The 24,862-nt window shown below is 53.7% G+C and overlaps 8 protein-coding genes across 8 annotated transcripts; 5 read left to right on the forward strand and 3 right to left on the reverse strand.

The window, feature by feature from the left end:
• Positions 1-4,001: 4,001 nt before the first annotated feature.
• LMH87_003264 (uncharacterized protein) lies at positions 4,002-4,982 on the reverse strand (the record flags this gene model as incomplete). The annotated part of the gene is made up of 1 exon (XM_056203993.1): positions 4,002-4,982. The coding sequence occupies one exon, from the start codon at positions 4,980-4,982 to the stop codon at positions 4,002-4,004; it is 981 nt and encodes a 326-aa protein (XP_056048050.1).
• A 773-nt stretch (positions 4,983-5,755) lies between these two features.
• LMH87_003265 (uncharacterized protein) lies at positions 5,756-7,384 on the forward strand (the record flags this gene model as incomplete). The annotated part of the gene is made up of 1 exon (XM_056204004.1): positions 5,756-7,384. One exon carries the CDS (start codon positions 5,756-5,758, stop codon positions 7,382-7,384), a length of 1,629 nt encoding a protein of 542 aa, XP_056048051.1.
• A 972-nt stretch (positions 7,385-8,356) lies between these two features.
• Positions 8,357-11,089, reverse strand: LMH87_003266 (uncharacterized protein; the record flags this gene model as incomplete). The annotated part of the gene is made up of 1 exon (XM_056204016.1): positions 8,357-11,089. One exon carries the CDS (start codon positions 11,087-11,089, stop codon positions 8,357-8,359), a length of 2,733 nt encoding a protein of 910 aa, XP_056048052.1.
• A 4,338-nt stretch (positions 11,090-15,427) lies between these two features.
• LMH87_003267 (uncharacterized protein) lies at positions 15,428-16,507 on the forward strand (the record flags this gene model as incomplete). Its single annotated transcript, XM_056204027.1, has 1 exon — positions 15,428-16,507. The coding sequence occupies one exon, from the start codon at positions 15,428-15,430 to the stop codon at positions 16,505-16,507; it is 1,080 nt and encodes a 359-aa protein (XP_056048053.1).
• Positions 16,508-17,219: 712 nt separating this feature from the next.
• LMH87_003268 (uncharacterized protein) lies at positions 17,220-18,680 on the reverse strand (the record flags this gene model as incomplete). Its single annotated transcript, XM_056204038.1, has 1 exon — positions 17,220-18,680. One exon carries the CDS (start codon positions 18,678-18,680, stop codon positions 17,220-17,222), a length of 1,461 nt encoding a protein of 486 aa, XP_056048054.1.
• A 1,321-nt stretch (positions 18,681-20,001) lies between these two features.
• On the forward strand, positions 20,002-21,735 carry LMH87_003269 (uncharacterized protein; the record flags this gene model as incomplete). Its single annotated transcript, XM_056204050.1, has 2 exons — positions 20,002-20,306; positions 20,373-21,735. The coding sequence occupies 2 exons, from the start codon at positions 20,002-20,004 to the stop codon at positions 21,733-21,735; spliced, it is 1,668 nt and encodes a 555-aa protein (XP_056048055.1).
• Positions 21,736-22,229: 494 nt separating this feature from the next.
• On the forward strand, positions 22,230-22,946 carry LMH87_003270 (uncharacterized protein; the record flags this gene model as incomplete). The annotated part of the gene is made up of 1 exon (XM_056204063.1): positions 22,230-22,946. The coding sequence occupies one exon, from the start codon at positions 22,230-22,232 to the stop codon at positions 22,944-22,946; it is 717 nt and encodes a 238-aa protein (XP_056048056.1).
• Positions 22,947-23,629: 683 nt separating this feature from the next.
• On the forward strand, positions 23,630-24,820 carry LMH87_003271 (uncharacterized protein; the record flags this gene model as incomplete). The annotated part of the gene is made up of 3 exons (XM_056204074.1): positions 23,630-23,966; positions 24,074-24,523; positions 24,606-24,820. 3 exons carry the CDS (start codon positions 23,630-23,632, stop codon positions 24,818-24,820), a joined length of 1,002 nt encoding a protein of 333 aa, XP_056048057.1.
• Positions 24,821-24,862: the final 42 nt, after the last annotated feature.

The raw sequence follows: 24,862 nt of genomic DNA on the forward strand, positions 1-24,862 counted from the left end.
AAAAGATGGACAAGGCACGATAGCGGTGGAGTTGATGGAGATGGACAGGCGACAGACGACAGACAGGGCGACAGGTCCGGAGTGTCTCAAGGCGAGGACCGAGGCGAACAAGAGGAAGAGGAAGAGGAACAGCCCAAAACGGCGGTCCCGCCGGGGGTCCACTCTGGCTAGGTGAGTACTGGGGTCGGCATCTTTGGGGGGGACTCTTTTTACAGGTACCTAGTTACTCGATGCTACCAGGCTCTCTCCTTTTGGGGAAAAATAAATAAAATAAAAGGGTCTCTTATCTTTACCAAGTGTAATGAGGAGAGACATGCCAGCGGAGAATGCCAGTGGCCACACGCCGTCTCAGCGCATGTCCCGTCGGCTCAGGCTCTCTCTCGCTCGAGGGGCATTTACAGTGGCCTACGCTACCACTAAGTTAAATCAAGGACCTGCCCAAAGGAAGGATTCCGCGCCGCGCCCGGCCGCACTACTCCAGGACCTTCCGCAAACGCACCACGCGACCAGAGCGCACCGGCTTGGCCGTCCAACTAGGTAGACAGACATTCCAGTCATCATCATCATACTCTGGTCCACGAATAGTTGCCTGCTTGCACCAGAACGAAACCATCAATCTTTTTTCCCTTTTTCCGTTTTGCTTCCGAACAGCCCCCAAAGCCATCGGTACAGTGGCGTTAGCCACCAAAGCCCTCCCCCCCCCGAACCTCAGACGAGGCGCTTCCCAGTCCCAACGCCATCGCCCCTCTGCTAGCGCAACGCCACCCGGAGAAAATTTTCTGACCTTGCGCTTTCGAGCAGTCGCCGTCGGTTCAACGGCCGTGTTGCAAAGCCAAGGCGATCCCGCCAAGGTTACGATCGCGGGAAATGCCAATGCCAATGCTAATGCTAAAACGCTCGGCGATGGAAAAAGGAGCAGGCGGTTCAAACAAACGACGTTCTGAGCAACGCACAGCCATCACCAAAAATCAACAAGAGCGAATAGAGTCAATGTAACCATGCCGAGTCGCCCCTCCCCGTGTTTTCCCCATAATGGAAACCGGCCTGGTGGGCAGAGCAAAAACTCGGTCACATCACGGGCTGTCACCACACCACCACACCATCCATACCAGTAATCTCGCATCCTGATAAAATGGAGCCCCCGTCCGTGTTGCGACGGTGCCGTGAGATGGGCAAAAGTTCCTTTTGTCGAGGAACCCCTCCCACCCTGGACTAAAATAAGGCTACTTACTATTTTCTGCAACAAAGAGAGGAAAATGAAACAAAAAATGACCGGCCCCATGCAAGTTGGAGAGCCAATGGCGATGCAGCCCCTCAACATCAACTGCTTTCCGGGCCCCGACTATGCCGTATTCTCTCTCATTTTCACGTCGATTGGCGTTGGCTTGTCATTAGCGTTGTGATGATCCCTCCTTCCAGAAGCAAGGGATTGGGGGGGCAAAGGGGGCAGCCGGGCCTACTCAAGCATCATCTCAGCTCTTTATCCACTTGCCTTGCAACAATGCTTGTCATCTTGGCCCAGCCTTTATTAATGGAAACAAGGGTTCTGTGTCGCTACTGGCGCTGCATTATCCAATTCTATGACATGAGACGTCCGTCCACGCGCTCTCTCCCCATGGGGCTCCCGCATCGAGCTCAACGCATTTGTCGCTGCTTTCGCGGCTCAAGAGTGGAAACGTCTCTGGTGCTGTTCCGGCGGTTCACGATGCTGTACAGCATGCCACTTTGCCAGACCGTTTGTTGTTGCCAATTTGACCGCATCAATACAGCCTCGCATCCGCTTGCTTTGAAAGCAGCCACAAAGCAGCCTCGGCAGTGAATTGCATTGCAATTCCCGTACTGGTTATTGGTAGCCTCATCCACGCACTCATTCATCTACGGAAATGGAATGGAATCTACCACCATGCAGCAAGGCCGCCGGCGAGGCGCCATGGTGACGTGGATGGCGGCCACTACCGGCATATGAGCTGCCACAACCCGCCCCAAACCGCACCTGAAGCAGCAGCCAGCCTCTGATCAATAAGCCAGCACGGAGTCTTGATACTCCGTCGCCAAAAGTGCATGCGCATCGGCAAGCGTACTTTTTCATTTGATTAATCCCTCGACGCAAATTGCCGCTGCTCGCCCGCCTCACCGGGCAGCTGCTTGCCCGCTAAAAAACTAACTACTGGGTAGTGTTCTTGCATGACAGACCGAGACATGGGGTCATGCCCCCGGGTTTCCCAGACCCGTCTCTGGCCAAATTGGGCCATTGCGCCGTTGCCTTTGAAGAATGCTGCCCGAAGCGTTTCTCATTCTTTCATCAGGAATGCTTTTCAGCTGTCGGCTCACTTGTCCCCCATTGTCTGCAGACAGTCTGATTATCAACAAACATCACTCGCGCCAAAGGTGACAAAGGCTCTCTGGCCCGTCGTGTTTCCGCGGAATGGACTTGTAAGCTTTTTTTTTAGACTTTGCCCTCTCGGCCGGCAGCCACGGACCCGCCGACATTGGCCGACACGGCAGCGGCGAACCAGCAAGCCCCTGCCGCCCAGACAAGGAACGGCTGGCTCAATGACAAGGAACGGACAGCCTTCTCTCTGCTACAGCCGTCAGCGGTTCCGTCAGCGGAAAGCCAATGACGAGTTTGCAGGGCATCGGTTAGACTGCCTATTTGCGCACTAGGACGCCTGCCTCGGCAAGCCTAGCTACTTACCCTTTATTACCTTTGCTATCCGTTTAGATTTTCTTATCAAAGGTCCGACTCTGCGAATGGGGTGACATGTAATCTGTACAGGGTCCCAATCTGGAAACACCTCCCGCCGTTAGGACCGATGGTGAAAATTTTCTCTCGACAGTTTACTTATTTACTGAGTGACTTGAGTACAAAGTTGGGCCACCCTTATCTACAGTGGGGGAGAGCGCTTCCAGCTCGCTCCCAGTTGAGGCGAACGTGTCAAGGGCCTCCCTTTCCCCGAAAGCATGTCTCCAATCCCTGCGCTAGAATGAATCGCATAACTATGTTTGCGCCTTTGCGCCTCCTCGATGGATGGCACTTTCAGCTTTCGTATCCACCATTCGGGGCCAACTATTCCCAGTGCCACATGCCCGGCGCCGACACTGCCGGCGCCACCAGTCTTGGTGGCAGTCTGTGGCTTTTTTTTCTTGGTTGGTTGCGAAGCCAGCGCGCCACGAGAAGACCCGCCTACACCGTCGCCAGACGTCCCGCGTAACTACTGGGCTACCTGTTGTTGGTGGAGGCGGCGACATTTCAAAGGAGATAATAAAGAGTCCACCGATGCTGTGATGTGAAATTGTATCTGGGGCGCGCCGGCGCAATGCGTCAATTAAATCCGGAGTACTCCAGCGGAGAAAGGATTCGAGTGGCGTCCCGCCGCAAACCAGCCTTCTGGACAATGTAATTGCATGGAAGGTGGGGGTCAGTACTCACTGTTTTATGGTAATGGATAAAGCCTTTTCTTTGGAATTGTGCAGTCCTTGTATCAGTAAAGAGTAAAGCTGCACGCTCTGTATTGGCCGCCTTTTGACAGCGAGATTTGTGTCGGATTACGCCCACCCTGTACTCGAAATTGCCGATTGACAACCATCTTCTGTAATATTCTGAGGACTTGTTGAACCCCGACATATGAGGTAGAAGATCTACGGCTGCGCATAAAAACACAATAGAAATAAAGAGTTTTTAGTCTTGTAATTGATTCACTATGCCCCGTACCAAATGTTGGCTGCTTGTGCGAAATGATCAACCACCCTACGGGGGCTAAGTGGCCGTCTGGTTAGGTCCTGTTGTAAAAGAAGAAACAGATTGCGCGTATGTACATTGAAAAGGCAATTTCAAACTAAACCGAGTGCTATAAACTAGTGACGATCAAGCTATGAGAGAAAATGAGGCTCGGATCCATGCAATGTCCAATCAGTGATAAATCCGGCGGGTATTCACAAGCTTGTCCATCACGCAGATGGGCCTACGCACACACTACCGACTCCTCAATCCTACGCACCGATTAGTCTTGGGCGAGCTTCTTCATGCCTCGGACTTTATGCTCAAATAGCTCCTTGGTGGCCGAATGCTCCGCCGCCAGCCCATTGAAGCCATGCGGCAGCCCCGGGACCAGATGCAGCTCGACCTCGACGCCCGCCTCAAGAAACAGCGACACGTAGCGCACATTCTCCTTGGCGAACAGATCGAGCTGCCCGACATAGATGTATAGCGGCGGCAGGCCAGCCGCATCCGTCAGCCGTCCAGGCGCGGCGTAGACGGGCACCCTGTCCCCGCCCGCTTCAGCGCCCAGGTACGCCGTCCAGCCCGTCACATTGTCCTCTTCGTTCCACAGCGTCAGCGTCCCGAGCGCCACTGCCTCATCGTTCCTGTCGTCGAGCATGGGGTACGCTAGGATCTGGCGCGCGAGCGGCGGCGCGAGGCGGCGGTCCCGCGCCAGCAGCGCGACGCCCGCGGCGAGATTGCCCCCCGCGCTGTCGCCCATGACGCCGATGCGGGCGGCGTCCACGCCCAGCGCGCCGGCGTTGTCGTGTATGTGCCGCAGAGCGGCCCAGCAGTCGTCGAGCGGGGTCGGGTACGGGTGCTCCGGCGCGAGCCGGTAGTCCACGGCGTAGATGGCGACGCCGGAGGCGAGCGCGAGCGCGCGCAGCTCCTCCGCGAAAGGCGCCACGCTCAACGCGATGAAGCCGCCCCCGTGCATGAACAGGACTGCGGGACCAGGCGTGTTTTGCGTTGGCACGGTGTCGGGCTTGCGAGCGATGCGCCAGAGGGGGATGACATGTCCGTCCTGGGCCGTCACGGACAGTATCTTCTGCTCAACGCCGTCAGGGATAGGAGGAGGAGGAGACGTGGCATGATTGGTAAAGACAGCTAGATTCTGCCTCCGAGTTTGAATGTCGTGGACTGCCGGCTTGGGCATATTGGACAGAGTCGACAGAAACGACGCAACAGCCGCAGCAAGTTCGGTATCAAGAGAAAGTACCATTGTGCAGTTGGTTCAGAAAATAAGGTGCGTCTCCTTTGCTAAACGATAAAGATTCACTTGTCAACTACAACGTGATCTTTAATATGCCTTTGCGCCGATCCGCCGGCCAAGGCCCGACGCCGGCATGCGAAGCTTCCATCCTGTGGCTTCGCTTCACGAGAACGGCAGCCCCTTTCTGAAGTTTCGGCAGTCATCTCAACTTACTCAGAGCTCGGCGGAGCGGAAGCTCCCGAGAACGCCACAGCAAAAACGGACTATGCGAGCACATCATATATGCCGGCGCCGTGGGCAAAAACGCGGGGACAGAATGGGCTGGTCCCGTGCATCCCGCGGCAAGCGCCATTGCATCAGAGGCATTGCACCCGGAATGGAGCATTGCTACACCTCGAATTAGGGTTTCCGCGAAACGTCTGAAGATTAGCTCAAGGCGGAGAAAGGCCGTTGCTTGCCTGAAATTGCAATATTATGTCCACATTCACAACCTGGCTATGGGCATGCTATCCTCAGCCGCACCGCGTTGCTCCGAAGATGCTCCAGCATGCTATTGTTGCGCGGGAGCCACGCTCCCAGGTATTGGCGATTGTCCCGTAGGCCCGATCACAGTTTTAGTCCGTTCGTGTACAGAGAAAAACATGGTCTCATAGGCCAGTAGAGCTCGACGTCCGTCGACTTTTGGCAAAGTATATGAAGACCGTCCGGCATTCTTTCAAACCTGAGCCTACCAACTCATCCCACCTTTCCAAGTTGAGCCGAAACTTTATCTGAATATAATCATGGCCATCTCTAGCACGACTTCCCTGCCGGAGCAGGACGTCATCATCGTCGGGGCAGGCTTTGGTGGTTGCTATGCGTTGCACTCCTTGCGCGAACAAGGCTACTCGGCCAAGATTCTGGATGCATGCGCCGACTTTGGTGGTGTCTGGCACATCAACAGGTATCCCGGCGCGCGCGTGGACTCGGAGACGCCCACCTACCAGTTTTCCACTCCCGCCGTTCGTGACGAGTTTGACTTTTCCGAAAAGTATCCGTCGAGCACGGAGATGCGCCGGTACTTCTTGCACATGGCGGACAAGCTCGACTTGCGCAAGGACACCCTCTTCAACCAGCAGGTGATTGACACCAGATATGACGACGAGAAGAAGAAGTGGGTGTTTAAGACGGAGCAGGGCCTGGCGGTGCAGTCGCGCTTCGCCGTCTTCGCGACGGGCTCCAGCAACAAGGCCTTCATACCCGAGTTCAAGAACAAGGCGGCCTTCAAGGGCCAAATCATCCACCCCAAGGCATGGCCCGACAACGCCGACTTTACCGGCAAAAGGGTCGGCATCATCGGGCAAGGCGCCTCCGGCATCCAGATCGTGCAGGAGCTGGCCAAGACGGACTGCGAGCTGACCGTCTTTGTGCGCACGCCGCCGCACTGCCTGCCCATGGGCCAGCGCCGCATCCCTGTCGAGGACTCGGAGCGTGAAAAGAGCTACCTCGACAGCGTCTTCCAGTACGCCAAGTACAGCAGCGCGACCGGCTACCATTGCAACGCCGGGCCTGGCCCGCTCTACAAGGACCACACTCCCGAGCAGAGGCGCGCGCTGTGGGAGACGCTCTGGCAGCGCAAGGGCTTCCTTTTCCTGTCCGGCCTCAACTACGCCGACATGCCTAGCAACGAAGAGGCCAACAGGGCCGCTTTCCGCTTCCTGGCCGAGAAGAACCGCGCGCGCATGACAGACCAGGCCAAAATGGACATCATCGCCCCGCTGGACCTCGACGTCTTCCTCTACACGCTGCGCCCGACCCTCGAGCAGGACTACTACGAGATGATGGACCGCCCAAACGTGCGGCTCGTCAGCCTCAAGTCCTCGCCCATCGCCAAGTTTGCCGAGACTGGCATCGTCACCGACGATGGCAACCAGCAGACGCTGCACGAGCTCGACGTCATCGTCTCCGCGACCGGCTACGACGCCGTGACGGGCGCGCTGCACGACATGAACATCCGCGACCGGCACGGCATGCTGCTGCAGGACAAGTGGCGCGACGGCATCTTCTCCTACCTGGGCATGCTGGTGCCCGGCATGCCCAACGCCTTTGTCCTGTACGGCCCGCAGGCGCCGACGTCGCTGGCCAACGGCCCGCCGTTTCTCGAGCTGCAGGCCGAGTTCCTGGTGCGGCTGCTCGCGCGCGCCGCGGCGGACGGCAGGGCGGAGATTGAGACGACGGACGCGGCGGCACAGGACTGGCGCGTGCGCACGCGCGAGGTCTGGGAGAGGCTGCTCGCGCGGCACTGCCAGAGCTGGTGGGTGGGCGCCAACGTCCCCGGCAAGACGCGCGAGCCGCAGATATGGTTCGGCGGCCTGGAGGCGTGGCGGCGCGCCTGCGACGATGCGCTGAAGGACTGGGCAAACTTTGTGTAGTGCTGCAAGGCCGCCGGCCGTCTGATGTCTGTGGAAGCAGTCCTTGGAGAGCTGAGAATGGGGCCGATACAATCAATGATGTGCTGGAGCTTGAGTGGAAAGACAAACTCATGCCGCACGGTATTGCTAGAACGTGAGATCAGCTAACCATCTATGAAAAATGCTTGATGACGAAGATGCTTGATAAAGAAGAAAAATGCTTTCAGTCCAATTTGAGTATCAAAAACGTGTCAAAAACATGTTGATTCCTTCCCACTCGATCAACGCCCCTGGATCTTGCTACCGCGGATTGCAACAGCCACTGCAGCTTCTGTCAAAATTGAGTCAGAAAAGTTAGAAAGTCGCTCGTCTGAATAGTAGATCTAAGGACAAAAAAAGAATGTACAGCACCCGGTGTTCGCTGGTCGTCACCGACCCAACTACTAATCTGGCGCTCAAGTGGTTGTCGATCGGAGATCAAACGGGATCCAGAATTTTCACTCGGCTATGGCCGTACATGTCGAGATGCTGACGTTATTTTGCTTATGGAGCGCAGGAGATCATGCTGCCCCATGCTGCCCCATGCTGCAACCAATCGCGCCCTGCCCAGATCATGCTCAAGTCGCCGTGGTGATGCATTCTTCAGGCTGCTAACCATGATTCAAAGACATGGGAACAGTCAAACGCTGTGTATGCAGTGTAAAATACAATTAGAAGGAGAGAGTATATAAAATCCTAGTCCATCCCCGTGTTTCTGTTATTCTGTACAAGGAACGCTTCATATGCTGTTTTCCGTTCCCTCGCGCCTTGTCCATGCGTGTATATGTCTGAACAAAAGCAAAAGCAAGCAACAGGCACCGCCAATATGCATACGCGCTTCACTGCACATAGTGAGCTTCCGCTACCAAATTCATGTATGAAAACGCCATTTTCGCCAGTAATTGTCCTTTTTTCATTCCCTTTTCATCCTCTTTCATTATTACATCGCTCTTTTCAGTGTGGTAGCGTGAGAGTCAGGCTGCCACTGCGCTTGCGTCCAGCCATCGTGCTGGCTGTCCTGTCGTGCATGCAGTGCATCCATTCCAAGACCGTCTCGTAGCACAGCACATACTGCCGCAGACTCTGCACTGTGCTGAGACGCTGCTGTCGAAAGTCTTGGACAGTCTTTTGGATCAAGTCCACAGTGTCATCATTCAGCCACTTGGTATCAAGTGGCGCCGACTTTTGCTGCTGATGGGGCAGGTTGGAGACTTGGTTGGCCGCAGAGACCAAATTCATCTGGAAATAGGACTCGGATGTTGACGTGGGCGAAACACCTCCCGCAGAGGCGAGCATGTCCACGTCGCCATCGCTATCCTTGACGGCGACGCCGGTGATATCTGCCTGGCGCTTCCTCTTCAGCATGTCAATGACACTGTCGACGGTGCAGAAAGCGCCCGTGCGACCGCAGCCCGCTGAGCAGTGAACAAGCATGGGCCGGCTGTTCTCATTGGCCTCTGGTTCGTCGTGCCACGCGATGGGCAGTGCGCCACCCATTGCCTTGTGCGATTCAACAATAACGCTGGTCTCGACGGGCATAGCAGCCCGCTGCATCACATTAGCTAACTCCACAAGCGCAAGCAAGTGCGATGGTTTGGCAGGAGTTCCAAAGTCGGGCCAGCCAGGGAAGTGGAGGTGCGTAATCTCGCGCATTGGTGCGAATGGATGAGAAGAGTGCGAGAGCGCAAACTTGCGAATAATGACGTAAGGAGTCTCTTCTGTAGGTGAGAAGCTCGGTGCCGCTTCAAATGCTGTCGTGGTGTTGGCTCGGCGTCGGCCACGTTCCGAGGAGGCCGAAGACGGCGTGCTGTGGGAATCAGATCTATATTTGTCCATATCAAGCGAGGCCTTCTTCTCGGATAGGGGCCGCAGCCTGATGGGTCCAAACTCGCGATCTTCCCAGTACGGGTGACATTTCAATTGCCCGCCCTCCGTTGTTGCCGTCAACATGACAATGACACGAACATCCTGGTCCCAGACAACAGACCAAAAGTCTTCAAAGGTAGCCGGCAAAGGACCCTGCGTGGCAATATATTTCTTATTGCTACGCGCAGCGGAGAGGCGGCTGGCGTTGATGTAGTCGCAGCTACCAGGAGCCTTGTTCTGCAGACGGACTCTGCTGTGCTCAAATGGAAGAATGTCCTTGTATCTGTTCTTGACTCCCTTTTCCACACCACATAGCTGGATATTGTTTGCAGACTGTGCGTTGTTGGGGTTGAACGCAGCATACGCACCCTTCATACGAGACTGTTCCTCTTGCTCAATGTGAAGGAATTTGTCGGACACCTTTTTGCCGTGGTCTTCGGTCGCTGCGGCGTCACGCAGCCATTTTGGCAGCCATGAAGAATCGAGGCCATCGGGCAATCGGACATCAAATTGGCCTACACCATCTGCGAGGTCCATATTCTGGCGAATATTGGAAAAGAATGGGTTAGGTTCCTGCATGCTGGATGGTAGCATGACGCCTCCGATGACAGGTGCAATAGCGTTTCTATCCGAAGTTGCATTCTCCGACCTTGTGGCTGGCTGTTGGGCGGGCTCATTGTCAACGTAGTTGGGAAATGATTGACGGAAAAGACTAAAGCCTCCGCGAAGGATGGCAGTCTTTCCAGAGTAATTCGCAGTGGTGAACTTTTTGATCATGCTTTGGGCTGTAAGAGCATCGCGGTTGTCTGAAGCGTTCGTGTCATAGACAATGATCCACTGCATGTCCCTCCAGCGGTTAAACTTTGTCGAGTTGATGCTGTCCTGGAAGGTCTGTTGAAGCTTTTCGATGCCGAAGGTGGCGCGCTTCAGCAGCGTCGTAGGAATGCAAATGTTGAGGGCATGCTTGATACGGCTGTGTGAGAAATTTTGAACCGAACGAACATCAAGAAGCAGAATACCATCGATATCATTCGTCTCCATAATGTTGACGAGCTGGTCGCCAGACATGAGGGGGCTCTGGAAAGTGTCGAGCTTCATTGGCAGCGTGGAGGCACGTGCCATGTTGCCGAGACTTGGCGATGGCCGGCGTGGTTTAAGTTCGTTAAGTGAGCGTCGGTCGTCGCGGTGATGCTCGGCCGACGATAGGTGATCAAATGGCTGCTGCGGCTGCTGCGGCGTTTCGACCATAGGTAGCGGGGAGGCAACTTGTGCAGGAGCTGCATTCTGGGTTGGCTTCAAAGACGCATCGGAGTTACTCTTCGAGTCCAAGGATACATATGCAGAGTCGTAGAGACTACTTTGGTCGGCGTCGGGCTTCTTCGTCGGACCCATATCAGCACGGATTCTGTTCAAGGCCAGCCGAAACGACGACGGCTCGGCGGCAGGCTCGTGGTTATGGGAATGCCAGCGAGCCGGCCGAGGGCGGGCCATGTGTGTTGACGCAGAAGGTACATGGCTGGTCGTGGGAAGGGCAAAGGAGGGGCCGCGATTGCGGTCTGCCTGCCTTTTGAAAGCTTCAAACTCAGAATTAGGCTCGAGGGGTACCGTCTTGGGCAGAGCAGCGGCGAAGGACTTTATCGACGAGCCGGCAGGACTCCAGTTGTCTTTTCCGGGGCCTGAAGAGTCGGCTCCCTCGGTATTGGAGTCGATGACCAGGCCAAAATAGTTGGGACTGGGGGCGCGTGCCTGTGGTCTGCGGTTTGGAGAACCCCTGGGCGGGTGATTTTGGCCGACGGAATGGGCAGCGCGTGGTGAAGTCATCGGCGTAGTTGATTTCGTCGCGGTCCGTGAGGGTCGTCTCGCTGCATGATGGGGACTGGATGCCCCGGGGGTTCGTGTCGTGTGAGATGTCATGGCGTAATGTACAGACATTGGGACAAGGTTCGGCGGCTGAGGCGAATATTATGATTGAGGGTAGTCAATCAGCTTAGAAATCGGCCGAGCGGGTGGCTTCAAAAGTCCATGGTGCAATCTTGATAAACGAGGGATGAGTGTGGGATTGTCGCAATTGTCGCGTGCGTCGTGCAAAGTCACAATGTAGGTTGTCGGTTTGCAGGGTTCAGCCTGTGACGTAACCGCTCGAGGAGGGAGGCGGTGGCGAGAACTGAAAACGACCAAGGCGGAGCCGCAAGGCAACAGACAACGAGCGACCAACGGCGGATGGCTGCTTTGATTGCGAATAGAAGCAGGTTTAAAAACTTATAGTGACTTTCTTTTCGATGTCAAGTTCGAGACGAGGCGAGACGAGGTCGAAAGGGGTGGAAAACGGGTTCGCTGCGAGGCCCTGTCAAGTGGCGTTTTTTTCTGTGCGGGAGAAGGTGACCAGGGGTTCGCGCCAGGGCCGTTGATCTGGACAGCAACAGATTCCACGGCAGACTGAAGAGCAAGATTTTCTTGAGCAGCACGAGACGTATTATACAATGAAGTAGCGAGCGGCTGGCCGGGAGCTGCAGATGCACGCCGTAGATGCAGGCTAATGCAATGGCTGGCAGATGGCGCGAGGGGAGGGAGAAGAGACGACAAAGGGGAGCGGCGAGAGAAAGAGAAAGATACAATCGATAAGGCGAAACAAAATAAGAAAAGACAAAAATTAGAGTACGCTGCAGTCAAAAGGTAGGACAATACAGCTGGGAGGATGGGAGGTCTAGGTTGTACGCAGCACAAATATCTGTGCGCGTTGTGTGTGCGTGTGGGTGGGCAGACAGGCTGTCGTTAACAAGTGGTAGGTCGCCGCCAGCAACAGTCTGGCCGTTAAGCAAGTAGAGTGGGAACGTAACTAATTGTCTGCCGCCAATGCCACCACCACTAATAAACCAGGTGGATGAGAAGTCTTATCTGGTGGATGATGGCCGGCGCCAGATGACGATGGCCTGGAGACTACAAGGGCCTCGACTGCGACGATGCAGGGTCCTACAATCACTCCACTTCTTTTTATTTTATTTTCATTTTTTTCTATGTTTTCTGAGGGCAGAAAAAACTAAAAGAAATGGTTCGGTGGCTTATTCTAAACTATTAGTCTTGCTTGGAATTGTCCACGAGACGAAAGACGTTTTGGAGGGCCGGAACAGTTGCGGCGTTGGCGGCCGGTGAAGGATCCAGCGTAGTATCAGTCCACTAGCCTGGGCCAAAGTAGCGAACATGTATCTACCTAGTAACAGCTTGACGGGGTCATGGGGACAGGGGGTAGCGGGAAGGGGCAGTCGAAAAGGGCGTCGCAAAGGTGTGGGAGACTGGGGAGGGGGCTGGGGGGCCAACTAAAACAGGGCAGTAAACCCGGCTTCGATCTTGGACAGCCCGGGTCCAGATTCTAGAGGTAAGAAGAAAGAAAGAAAAATCTTGGCTTTTGTGGATAAAGAAACAACAGGCAAGATTTTGGCGCAAGAGAATAACTGGGCCGTTGGCAGAATGGAATGAAGGCGCGGGAGACAGAAACTGTATAACAAAGTATTGACTTTATGCAATGAAACCAGGCGCATTCGGAGTTGAACAAAGCAAAGTATGAACAGTGATTATCAAGTCGTTCTCGAAGACTGCAGTTTCTGCTCTTGGGTATGCTGCCAACTGCACCAAGAGGTTCAGAGCATTGGCAACGTTGTTCGCAGCATTACAACAAGCAACAATGGACGGGTACTCTATCAGTAACCCAGCATCCACAGCTAGGGTGTACTTTGGCGCTACCTACTGCGAGCACCCGGATTCCCATCGAAGCCCGCTCATTAGGTCATTGTAGCGGTGGAGAGGCTGAATGGGGAAACTGATTGACGTGCCGCAGAGCAGATCGAGCCCAGCCAAGGGAGACGGGCTTGAAATAGAAGGGCCCAGAACGAACGGTCGACATGCGCGAGTTGACCGGTGAATAGCAGCATCTTGATATTAGTTCATCTCTTGTATTCATTTATTTTGCCTCCCTTTCTTGATGCTGCCCGGACTCGAGTTTCAGTGTTGCTGCGTTGCAACCTCGCTTCTGCACACATCCACTCAACTGCCCTCGCAACTCGCACACAACGGCATCTAGCCCGTAACTAATACGGATAGTTGACAGGCCATTGCGGCTCTGTCCCTCCTGTGACGTAGCTTCTCTAGCGCACGTACCACGCTTGTGCCTCCAAATCGTATCCCCCCATGTTTGGGCCACGCGCCATCACGTCATAGTGTCCTAGCCGGCCAGGTCCAGAACGTTTGGACCTGACTCGGCCGGATGGCTTTTCTGGCAGCCATACTGAGTAAATTCCTCCAGTCTCATTCTTGCTACTCTCTAGTTAGTTGTCAGCTTGGTCCCGAACTGGTTTTGACTTGACTGCCACTGCATTATGACAACCCTCGATTTCCGAAACGGAATTAGTGGTGAATCTTGCTGCTAGTTAGTACTGGCCTGCCTTGCCGACCGAGCCCTGTCCACTCAGTTCCGTGTAAGAGCTGTCTATCCAATGAATAGCCTCCAAGCAAGTAAACCTCAGCCCAACCTGGCAGGCATCGCACAAGAACCAGTTTTCATCATGCAGACACATAATAATGTCACCATTTGCCACCACACTCCAGAAAAGAACGAAGAAAGAAATTGTTCCTTGCGACAGACGGAGCTCCCCTCCGTGATCCTGCAACAATCCAGAGCTCGCACTCGAGCCGTTCCCCGCGGTCTGGGCCCTTGCCGATGACATGCCACTACGTGTTCCCACCACCCGGTTCACGGACGAAAGCTTCCCGTGGCGGCACGTCTTGATCCTTCGCCTCCGTTGCTATCCTGTTTTTCTTCCCATGAAATGCGTATAGATGCCTGACAATACCAGCCCGATTATGCATGATGGCTCGCATGTCACACATCCCCCAGCAGGGATCACGGCGCAATGCAAAGCAGCCGCAACGCCACGCAGAGCGCCTTTGGACATGGCGTCTCGTCTGCGATAGATGATGGCATCGCGGTGTCTGACAGACCCTTCTCCTGCAGTTCACATTTAAGCGTTTTTGTTTTCCACGAGCAGCTCTGATTTCCGCGTGGCTCTTGCACTCGTACAGCACTCGACATGGCCAATGCAGGCGGCCCGAGTTGCACAGCCTAGATTACTGCGCTATTACGGGCGTTTGGGCGTCGTACCGTCTCTACTTCTGACTTCACGGTCCCGTGGAATATGGCAGGGTGGGGCCATAAGTTCGACGCAACCCAAATGTGTACCTTGAAGCAGTTACTATCGTCTGGCTGTGAAGGCTCCTCGAGGGTTCGCCGTAATGCACAGTGATGATGGAGCGCATGGAAAGGAGCTTCCTAGAACAAGGACCTAGAACGACACATGGCCATGCTTTTCTCATCTCGAATTAAGCCGCATCGCCGCGTTATGTTTCGTTAGCCAATAACACCTCTCTAGTCTGATTTCTGTAAGCTTGTCCGTCGCGAGAAATCAGGTACCTCCATCGCGTGCCCACCCGACATGCTTGGGCACCTTTGGCATGTATACTTGAGATGGCAGTTTAATGCCGTGCTGTATGAGCACATGCTGTATAAGCAGTCAATTATTCAGCATTCCACGTAATTTCGCAGGGGCGCTGAATAGCAGCGTGACCTTGAAGCATGCCGCACTCGAAGCAGAGTATCGGCCTGTCCCTTTTGTCCTCTTCTACCGTATCTGCGGCATCGGCGTAGATCTCTCAAGTCGTGTCACAGACTGGAAACGACTAGCTTTTGTTTCCCAAAGAAAATACTTCAAGGCTATGCTAGCTTCTTGAAGAGTGCCTGTTTTGCCCTAATGTTTAGCCAAGAGATGGCATCGTTGGCATGTCTGTATTTTCTCCACGCAGGGAAGCTCATGAGAGGGCATGGATCTCGGCTCCTTCTCATGGCATGAGCTTCCCTTTTTTATAAAATTTCAACGCTGCTTCTCTTACGTCGAAGCCGCTCTCACAGTGGTGCTCAATGGTCAACGATCGGCTACTTGCTATTGTGCCGTCACGGAAGGGAATGGCAGTGACATAGCCGAGGAACGCCGCGGCGCTCGGGACTCAAATTCCCCGATCTTCAGGCTTTCAGTCTATAAAAGTGCTTATAGCATACACCAATCCGTTTTTCTAGTTTTCTGCTACTGTTACCACTCGTGCCACTCATCAACCATGTCGCTTATGCTCCAGATTGCGTCGTCAACACCAGCCAAGGCGCTCATACATCTCAACGGGCTTTTGCTATCACCCGCATTCTCAGGCTCACTATTGTGTGCATTCATCTTTGCGACAGAGGCAAAGAAGTTGCAGCTACTCAAGGCGCTACGCGTGCCGCCCACGATCGATCTCGAGCTAGTCAAGAGGGGACTGCAGATTCTACTAGGTCTCAGTGTCGTTCGCTATGTCAACTCGACACTGAGCAGCATTGCGCTCAACTCGTGGCGACTGACCAAGCCTGGAAACTGGCAGTGGAACAATGAAATTGCAGTCATCACCGGGGGGTGCAGTGGCATCGGCAAATGCACGGTGGACAGGCTGGTCAAGCGCGGGGTCCGGGTGGCCATTTTCGACATCCAAGAGGCGCCAAAGTCATTCCACAACAATGACCTAATCCGCATATACCAGTGCGACATTACGGATCGCGACTCGGTGGCCCAAGCCGCGGATCGTGTGCGAGAGGACTTTGGACAGCCGTCCATCCTCATCAACAATGCTGGCATCACTAAGCCATTTGCCATCATGGACATGCCAATGGAGGTCATTCGCAAGATTTTCGAGGTCAACTGCTTTGCGCACTGGACCACGGTGCAGGAGTTCCTGCCGCACATGATGCGGCTCAACAAGGGCCATGTCGTGACGGTCGCGAGCCTGGCGGGCCATGCGTCGATTGCCAAGGCGGCCGACTACTGCGCGAGCAAGTCGGCCGCCATTGCGTTCCACGAGGTCCTGGGCGCGGAGCTCCGCAGCTTCTACGGCGCCGACGGCGTCATGACGAGCGTGGTCAACCCCAACTTTGTCCGCACGCCGTTCCTGGACAACGTAGAGGGGCTCAAGGAGATGCAGGATCAGATTCCCATGCTCACGCCGGAGCAGGTCGCGGATCGTATCGCGGGGCAGATTTTCAGCAGGACCGCCGGAGAGGTGAATGTGCCGTCCCATATGGACTATATCACTGGCTTTCGCGGCTGGCCGCACTGGATTCAAATCTTTGCCCGTGATTCGATGGGCAAAGCAGCAGCTAGTATCAAATAGATAACGTTTTGAGCAATTTGAGGCTTCCTGATTCCTATCTTACTTCTGCGGCCGCATTGGCCGTCTAGGCCAGAATGTCAGTGAATGGAGTAAAGCTGAGCCAACTGTAGCGGCGAGCCGGCGGATAGCTAGCTCTTAGTCTACTAATCTAATCCACACCTAGCTTTACAGCAGGCCGCAATGCCGCATAATGGCCAAGTACTCGGCTATCTCGCCTCCTCAGTCAGGAGTATAAGTCTGTGGGTAACCAATTTGGGGGAAGCCTTGCCCCCGCTCCTTCGCCCGGGATCTGCGCCCTATCGCGCGCGGGGTAATTAGTTTTACCCCAGATGTACCCCGAGGCCCGAGGGTCTCAGATTTCTACGTTGGCGATTTGAGCTTGGAGTCGGCCGGACTGTTGGGCCATCATGACTAGGCCGGCCTGCCGCAACTTTAAAAATGTGCCGTTCCCGCGCGGCGGTCCTTTCCCAAGGTAACTTGCAGGGCTTGTTAGCGCTAGTTTTCCGGGGCGGATTCCTCACAAGCCGTGTCAAGATGGTCAACATTTTACTACCGGGCGACTTACACCAAAAGAAAAAGTACAGAGAAAATCGCGACTCAATCATAGTGATACCTTTGGGAATTGTTCTATCATAATGACTAAAAGAATTCGAAACTATTGACATACAGACATTTATTGATTGCATGAACTTGCTGGCGTCTTCATAGCCACTCATTTTATGACCAGATCTGTTTTGACATCACCATATTTTGCTTGCAAAAGCCCTGTCATGTAGTTGTCTCTTGGTGCCCAGACGCCTGTTCCACCTTTTGGCATCTTCTCGTACGCACCCTTGAGATAGCTCGCCTGGAGCGTAAAATGGGGTTGAAGAGTCATCGTTTCGGCGCGCTCCCTCGTCATGTAAGGATAGGCAAATGTGCCGTTGGCTTCCTCGATCTGTTTGATGACACGAATCATGACATACACGGCGCAGTCGCATCCTAGTGTCCAGGATGCGTTCTCAAATCCGACGGTGAAGAAGAGGTTTGGTGTGTCTTGAAGCATGCCAGCTCTCCACAGGAAACGATTTGGCACTGTGATATCCTCTCCATCGTTTGTGAACCTGATGCCGCCTCCAAAAAGAAGGCGCAGCCCGGTTGCCGTAACGATAACGTCTGGGTGCAAGTCCTGGCCGGATTTGAGCTTGATGCTGCGCTCGGTCACGGTGTCGATGGTGTCCGTCACAACGCTGGCTTTTCCGCTTCGCAGGGCCGCGAACAGATCGCCATCCATGGAAGCGCACATGCGTTGCTCCCAGGGGTTGTAGCGAGGGTTGAAATGAGGATTCCAGCTGACGCAGGGCGGTAGGTGCTTCTCGTTTTCGTACCGCACATATCTTCTGACTAGCCTTGGTGCAACACCGCACAGCTGAATCAGCGCATACACTTGGATGATCCAAACCCAGCGATTGATCCAATGAGCCATGCGGCGAGGGAAAAGCTTGAAAAGAAAAACAACCATAAGACCACGATTGGGCAATGGCATGACGTATGTCGGACTGCGTTGCAGCATCGTGACATGCTTAACTTTCTCAGCGACCGAGGGAACAATGGTTATGGCCGTGGCGCCTGACCCAATCACAACCATCTCTTTCCGCTTGTAGTCGTAATCGCTGGGCCAGAATTGAGGATGGATGATTTTCCCCTGAAACTTCTCGATACCAGGTATCATACTTTGTAGTGGTTCTTCGTAATCGTAGTAACCAGTACCAAGGTAAATAAATCGTGTCGTGTAAAAGATGGGATGTTCAGTGTCACCATTAGCGTACACCGTCAACTCCCAGCATTTCTTCTTGGGACTCCAGTTGGCAGCTGTCACTCGGTGCCGGAACCGAATATGTTTGTCGATGCCGTTGTCAGCGGCGGAGCGCTCCATGTATTCCTTGATCTCTGGGCCCATAGCGAGCGTCTCTTGCTTTTCCCAGGGGTTCCATTCGAAGCCAAAAGTAAAAATGTCTGAGTCCGACCGGATACCAGGATATTTGAACAAGTCCCATGTGCCGCCGATGGCATCGCGGCCTTCCAACACGGCGTAGGTCATACCTTTGGGTCCTTCAGACTGGAAGCGGTAGGCCGCATTGATCCCAGCAACACCAGCGCCGATGATGGCCACATCAAAATCTATTTTCTTCATGGTTCCGTCTCTGGCGGAAAGAACGTGGGATTATGTTACAAAACTGGTCGGGGCAGATTTGGAAGAACAGATTATAGGTCTCTGAAGTCGCATGAAAACTTTGGAGTAGCTTGAGCTTGATGCTGAGGCCAAGACGTACTTTTAAAGCGAGGAAATGGAGAGCCGAGGCATGCCAAAAAGTCGAGGTCAACAAGTGGGTGACAAAAAAAGCGGCACTCCAAGTAATGAAAAGAGAGACTTATTAGCTGTAAGTAAGGACTAGTACTATGTTTCCATTTTATTCCCATCCTATAAAACTAAAATTTTCGGACTCCCTGTCTTATATTTTCTTTCCATCTTTCTCTTTCTTCCCGCTGCTCTCTGATAACTAATGGCCACCAGCCTTCCTCAAGCCCCCAACTGTTTGACATCTAGGTAGCACTTATTAACGGAACATCTAAGATTTCTCAAAATGACATTTTACCTCGGCTGGGGAAATCTATTCCCCTCCGGCTATTGTCAAACAAGTCGGCTAGCTGCTCTGTAGAAAGTCGGCTGTTTACTTTTCCAGCTGCAAGGATTCCGGCTCCGTGTCTCTCATGGATCGTTTTGAGCTAGTTGCGTGCACATAGGGCGCGATCGGTAACTACAGATGATCTCAGCCACGCTGCCGTACCAGTCAGCCGTGACAGCGTGTGCAAATCAGCCGATAGCTATGATTTACATCAAGCTACCGTTGTTGATTTAATAAAGAACATGACACATTGTAGGTAGCTCGCGCTGTTTGTGTATATTTTATGGCTGGCCAGCTCAATTAAGCGAGTCATGCGGGCCTGTCTGATATGATCCTCAACCCGATTCAAGAGATGTCTCTTCCAAGGCCTGTTGAAAAACAAGACAAGAATAATGCCCTGCATGCCAAAAAAAAATTTGGCCGGCGAGAGTCCACCCCGCGCTTCGGCCTATTTCACATGTGCGTAGCATTCAGGTGAGACGGAGATGGAGGACAAACCATGTGGTCTAACACCGGCGGAGATCGGCCGCGCGCAAGTGCCCCCGGATCTAAGCCTGTTTTGTGCCGCCGTAGAAGTTGGGCGACACGGAGATGGCTCAAAGATCATGGCTTTCGGAGCCCACTAGAGCTCAATAGCACTGTACCCGGGTATAGCTGAAGCGTAGAAGAATTTCGCAGCCCCGTCAGGCGGCTGTACGGCCAACTATATATGTTGTACTGCTGATCTTTTAAAATGGTGGACTGGGCTGAGAACGCTTCTAAGAAGTTTTGTCAACTTCATCTGTCCTTGTAGCACTGTATCCAGATACAAAGACCATCATTTACAGCATGGCGAGTCTACGCAAGATTCCGCTGCGGTTCATTTTTCTCAACGCCTTGCTCGATTGTGCGTTGATCAAGATTTTCCATTTACGACCGAATATAGGCAGCCTTTCACCATTCTTGGTTTACGTGGGTATCTTCCAGCTGCTTTGGATCACACAGCTCGTTCTTTTTTGTCTCTATGCAATCTGTATTTACCCTTTCTACGTCTCGCCGCTTCGTCATCTGTACTCTCCCAAAGGAGGCAAGCCTCTAATTGGATTTGGGCGAGAGCTACGAAAGAATGGTCCAGGTCCCATGGCCAGAGAATGGTTAGTAATGCTTAACTACCCCATCTACAGTCAAGCAGCTAATGTCTCCTCTTCTGACAAAAACAGGTTTTCAGAGACAGACTCCGATGCATTGATGCGTGTCCTTCTCCCGGGCAATCAGGAGGCCATCATTATTCGCTCGCCTCAAGCCATTTCCGATGTCCTTGTCAAAAACAGCATGAAGTACGAAAAGCCAGAATTTGTGCGTCAATTTCTATCGCATGTCATAGGATGGGCACTGCTCACCACGGAGGGAGACGTCCATAAGAAGCAAAGGCGAAATATGAACCCTGCGTTCTCTTTTCGCCATATTAAGGATCTGTATCCTCTCTTTTGGAGAAAATCCCAGGAAGTCGTCAATGTCATGACAGAAGAATGTCGACAAAACTTTTATGGCAAGGACTACGTGTGCATGGACATATCCGCTTGGGCGGTCCGCAGCGGCTTGGATATCATTGGCCTCGCGGCCAGCGGTATCGACTTTGGTGCAATCCAAAATGCTGGAAGCCCGCTGGCAAATACATACTACAAGCTGAACCCTTCCTCAGAAGACCTCTTACTGATTCTTCTCTGGGCTTTGGTCCCCGATTCCATCATGATGAAGCTTCCTCTATCGCGCATCACATCGGTCTCTGAAGCGTCAAAGCATCTCAAGGAGGTGGCTACCGATCTCATTCGCGCCAAGAAAATAAAGATGGCGAATAAAGAGGATATAGGAGTCGACATCCTCAGTGTCGCATTGCGGGCAGGCTTGTTCTCCGACGACGAACTTGTCGATCAGGCATTGACGTTTCTCTCCGCTGGCCATGAGACTACTGCCTCGGCGCTGACTTGGGCAGTGTACATGCTCTGCAGGTTCCCCAGTACGCAAAGCAGATTAAGAGAAGAGATTCGTGCTGCCATTCCATCGCCAGAAAATGTGGACTCAAGTATATCTAGCGCTGACATTGACAACCTGCCGTATCTCAACGCTGTATGCGACGAGGTTCTTCGCCTGTATGGTCCTGTGCCTGCGACTGTCCGAGTCAACAATTGCGACACGACAATCCAAGGCGAGTTTATACCACGCGACACGATGGTCATTGTTCCTATTTGGGCGATCAATACCGATCCACTACTCTGGGGTCCAGATGCTCATGACTTCAAACCGGAGCGATGGCTAAAACCTCAAGGCGACGGGGCCGTGCCAGCTCAATCAACGAGCAACTATGCTTTTATGACATTCCTTCAGGGACCGCATAAATGCATTGGTAATACGTTTGCAAGATCAGAGATGGCGTGCCTACTGGCTGCCTGGGTTGGGCGGTTTGCCTTTGAGCTTGACGACCCGACGCTGATGGATGAAAGAAACATTGTCATTCCACCGAGCGTTATTGCAAAGCCCGATGGCGGTTTGCAGATGAAGGTTCGAGTGGTCGATGGCTGGTAAAGCTCCAGCCGATGGGAATGGGAAGGGTAATAGGAACAGTTTAGTACACTTCGCAATCAAACCTACAGCATACTTACTTGATATCTCACTGTCCTTTATACTACTCTAATTCTTGTTCATCGCCCAGGCGGAGGTGGCGAGATAAAAAGCCAGCCGTCTTATACAGCTAGGACGATGCGCAGGTCTCCGCCCCGCGCAATCCCAATCACGAGAGGACAAAAGCAGTCGGAAATAAAATCATACATTTTAAAATGCGATAGATATCATTACAATATCCAGAATCATCTAAACCATGTTACTTTCTCGGATGACACCGCCTGTTCGTTTTGAGTATTGTCCCGGCTGCAGACCGGGGGTTGGATTGCCGAAGCCGAGGCATCTCGCCGGCGGACAAAGTTAAAACGGCAGCGCCAGCCAGTCCAACGATTCCTCCCAAAACATTATATTCAAAATAATTAAACATCGTCACACTGTACCTTGTTAGTTTTTTGACAATGGAGGCGCTTGACTTATCTCCTGGCAACGCCACCTTCTTCGCAGCCGTCGTCGTGTGCGGCATCCTCTCGATCCGCATCATCGTCCCACCGAACAACACGCCCCAGGCGAGTGCCTGGAAGAGCGACAGCATTTCCTTTTATGCGGGCAACAATGTCTTCATCTACAGCGCCATCGCCGCCATGTCGGCCCTCAACCTCTACTACGCCGCCCTGGTCTTGAGCCCGCCCGAGACGGTCGCGCGTATCTGCCCCGTCGGCACCACCTCGCGCCTGAACCCGGAGCTCTTTGCATGGAGCCCAACCACCATCATCTCTTTCCTGGCGATTCTCGTCGGCGCGCCGCTTCGTCTGGGTGCCTTCAGCGGTCTGGGTCGCAACTTTACGTTTGGCCTAGCCAAGCCGAGCGGGCTGGTGACAGACGGCATCTACAAGTACATCCAGCACCCCAGCTACACGGGCATCTTTCTGGTGGCCGTCGCCGCCGCGGCCACCTTTTTCCGCCCTGATGGCGCCGCTGCGTGCTTGATACCGACACAGTATGGGCCTCTCATTGATGCGTGGCTGCCGACAGCCTGTGCTGGGCTTACGCTGCTGACGGCCTTGCAAATCTACACACGGGTCTCCCAGGAGGAGGCCATGCTGAAGGAACTCTTTGGCAAGGAGTGGATACAGTGGAACAAGCGTACCGCCAGATTCATCCCGGGCCTTTTATAAGCAAAGATTGTTCGTTGTGCCGCTGTGGGCATTTTTTTCTCGATCGAGTTTAATGTTGGAACTGTTCAGGGCCGGGGTGCTACCAAAATCGGGAGAAAAAGAGACACACGGCTATCCATATACAACTACCATGCTATGGCATCAGAACAGTTCGGTAGGGCGATATAGAACATTGGTAATCTGTTACTCTTCGCGAAACGTCAGTCCGGACAAAACAGGCTCGGCTCAAGTCTCGAAGGCCAGCCGCTATGAGTCATGCCCATGTCCGGTTGAAAGCTGTGTTCTGCCACGAAATGGAAAGCCTTCCTAACTTCCAGATTTGACGGTTGTTCATCCATCCTGTGATTATTTCTTACGGTCCGTCATCAGCACTGTATTGTTCGAGAGGGCGCATCTCTCTGTCCAGACAGGGAGCGCACTCCCCGCCGTGTCTGACGGTCGAGCACATTACGAATCTCAATTCTCAAGGTTCAACATGTTGATATTCGATTTGCTGCAACTTTACCAGGGATGAAGTAATTAATTTATAGAAAATGATATCAAGTTCGCCTTCAACACGTCGTCAACAACATCCCCCGCAAACCCAATGTTGGGTGGAACCCAAGATGCCCGACCTCGGTGTTGCAACGCCGCTCTACGGCCCGCCACCTCAGGGCCTGAAAAGTTCTTAAAGGCTCTTCCGAATGTACTTCTCTCTACCCAAACACAGTGTAAATCAAAACATCAATTTAGTATTCCCTTCAGTCACGAAGGAAAAAGTCGTCGACATGTCTCAGCCCGGCCCCGAAGCAACCGCCGGAGAGCGCCGACAGGCCCGGAAGCCCATCCCCAAGCCCGTCCCGGCCTACCTGCCCACGGCCGGGTCGCCGCTGAAGGTCGACAAGACGGCCTACGAATCCATTCAAAGCGCGGACCGTGAGCTCATTGAAGAGTTTACCATTCCCATCCGCTCCGGCAAAGCATGGGAGGTGCCCGCAGGATGCGTCGTGCGCATCACTACGCCAGAAGGTCCGCAAGTTGGTACGTTGATCCCCCCGGTTGACATCATTTTCTCGCTCCATGTTTGCAGCCTCTACACCCTTTTGTCATACAAGCCTCCAGCTCACGCGACTCACACTGTGCATCAGGCGACCTCAATATCTGGAACCGGCACAACCCGCGCGAGCGCTTCTGGGCCTCGCGCACGCGACAGCTTCACGCCACGCACGTCTCGACGCACGACCGTCTGTGGTCGTGCCTGCCGTACATGCGACCCCTAGCCACCATCATCCACGACAGCCTGGCGTGGTACGGCGAGGACGAGCACGGCGCGCGGGTGCACGACCTGCTGGGCACGCGCTGCGACCCGTACATCAACACGGTGCTGGCCGGCGCGCAGTACGACTTCCACTGCCACTCCAACCTCGTGCGCGCCGTTGCGCCGTTTGGCCTCGCCGAGGCGGACGTGCACGACGTGATTAACATTTTTCAGGTCACGGGGCTGGATGCTCAGGGAAGGTACTTTATGAATCCGTCGCCGGCGCAAAAGGGCGATGCGCTCGAGTTTTTGGCCGAGCAGGATCTCCTCATGGCATTGAGTACGTTGCACCATTTTGTTTTGTTCCTGGTCTTTATTGTATAAAGGCTCTCGTTGACTGCAGTAAGGCTGATTTCAGATAGGTACCTGCCCTGGTGGTGATTTGTCGGCTTGGGGGTTCGGCAGCGATAGTGAACAGGAAATGATCAAATGCTGTCGTCCGCTTCATGTACAGGTCTACAGACTCAAGGATGAAGGGGTTCTTCGCAGAGTCGGCTGGAAACCATCCATCGTCTCAGCATACAAGGGCATGCACGGCGTCTTTTCGCCCACGGGGGAGCCCGGGCAACGCGGATAAATGGTTAGCTTTTAAATCAAATCAGTCACTCAACGCAGTATC

This window comes from Akanthomyces muscarius, chromosome 2, assembly GCF_028009165.1.
Source record: "Akanthomyces muscarius strain Ve6 chromosome 2, whole genome shotgun sequence".
Classification (NCBI taxonomy): domain Eukaryota; kingdom Fungi; phylum Ascomycota; class Sordariomycetes; order Hypocreales; family Cordycipitaceae; genus Akanthomyces; species Akanthomyces muscarius.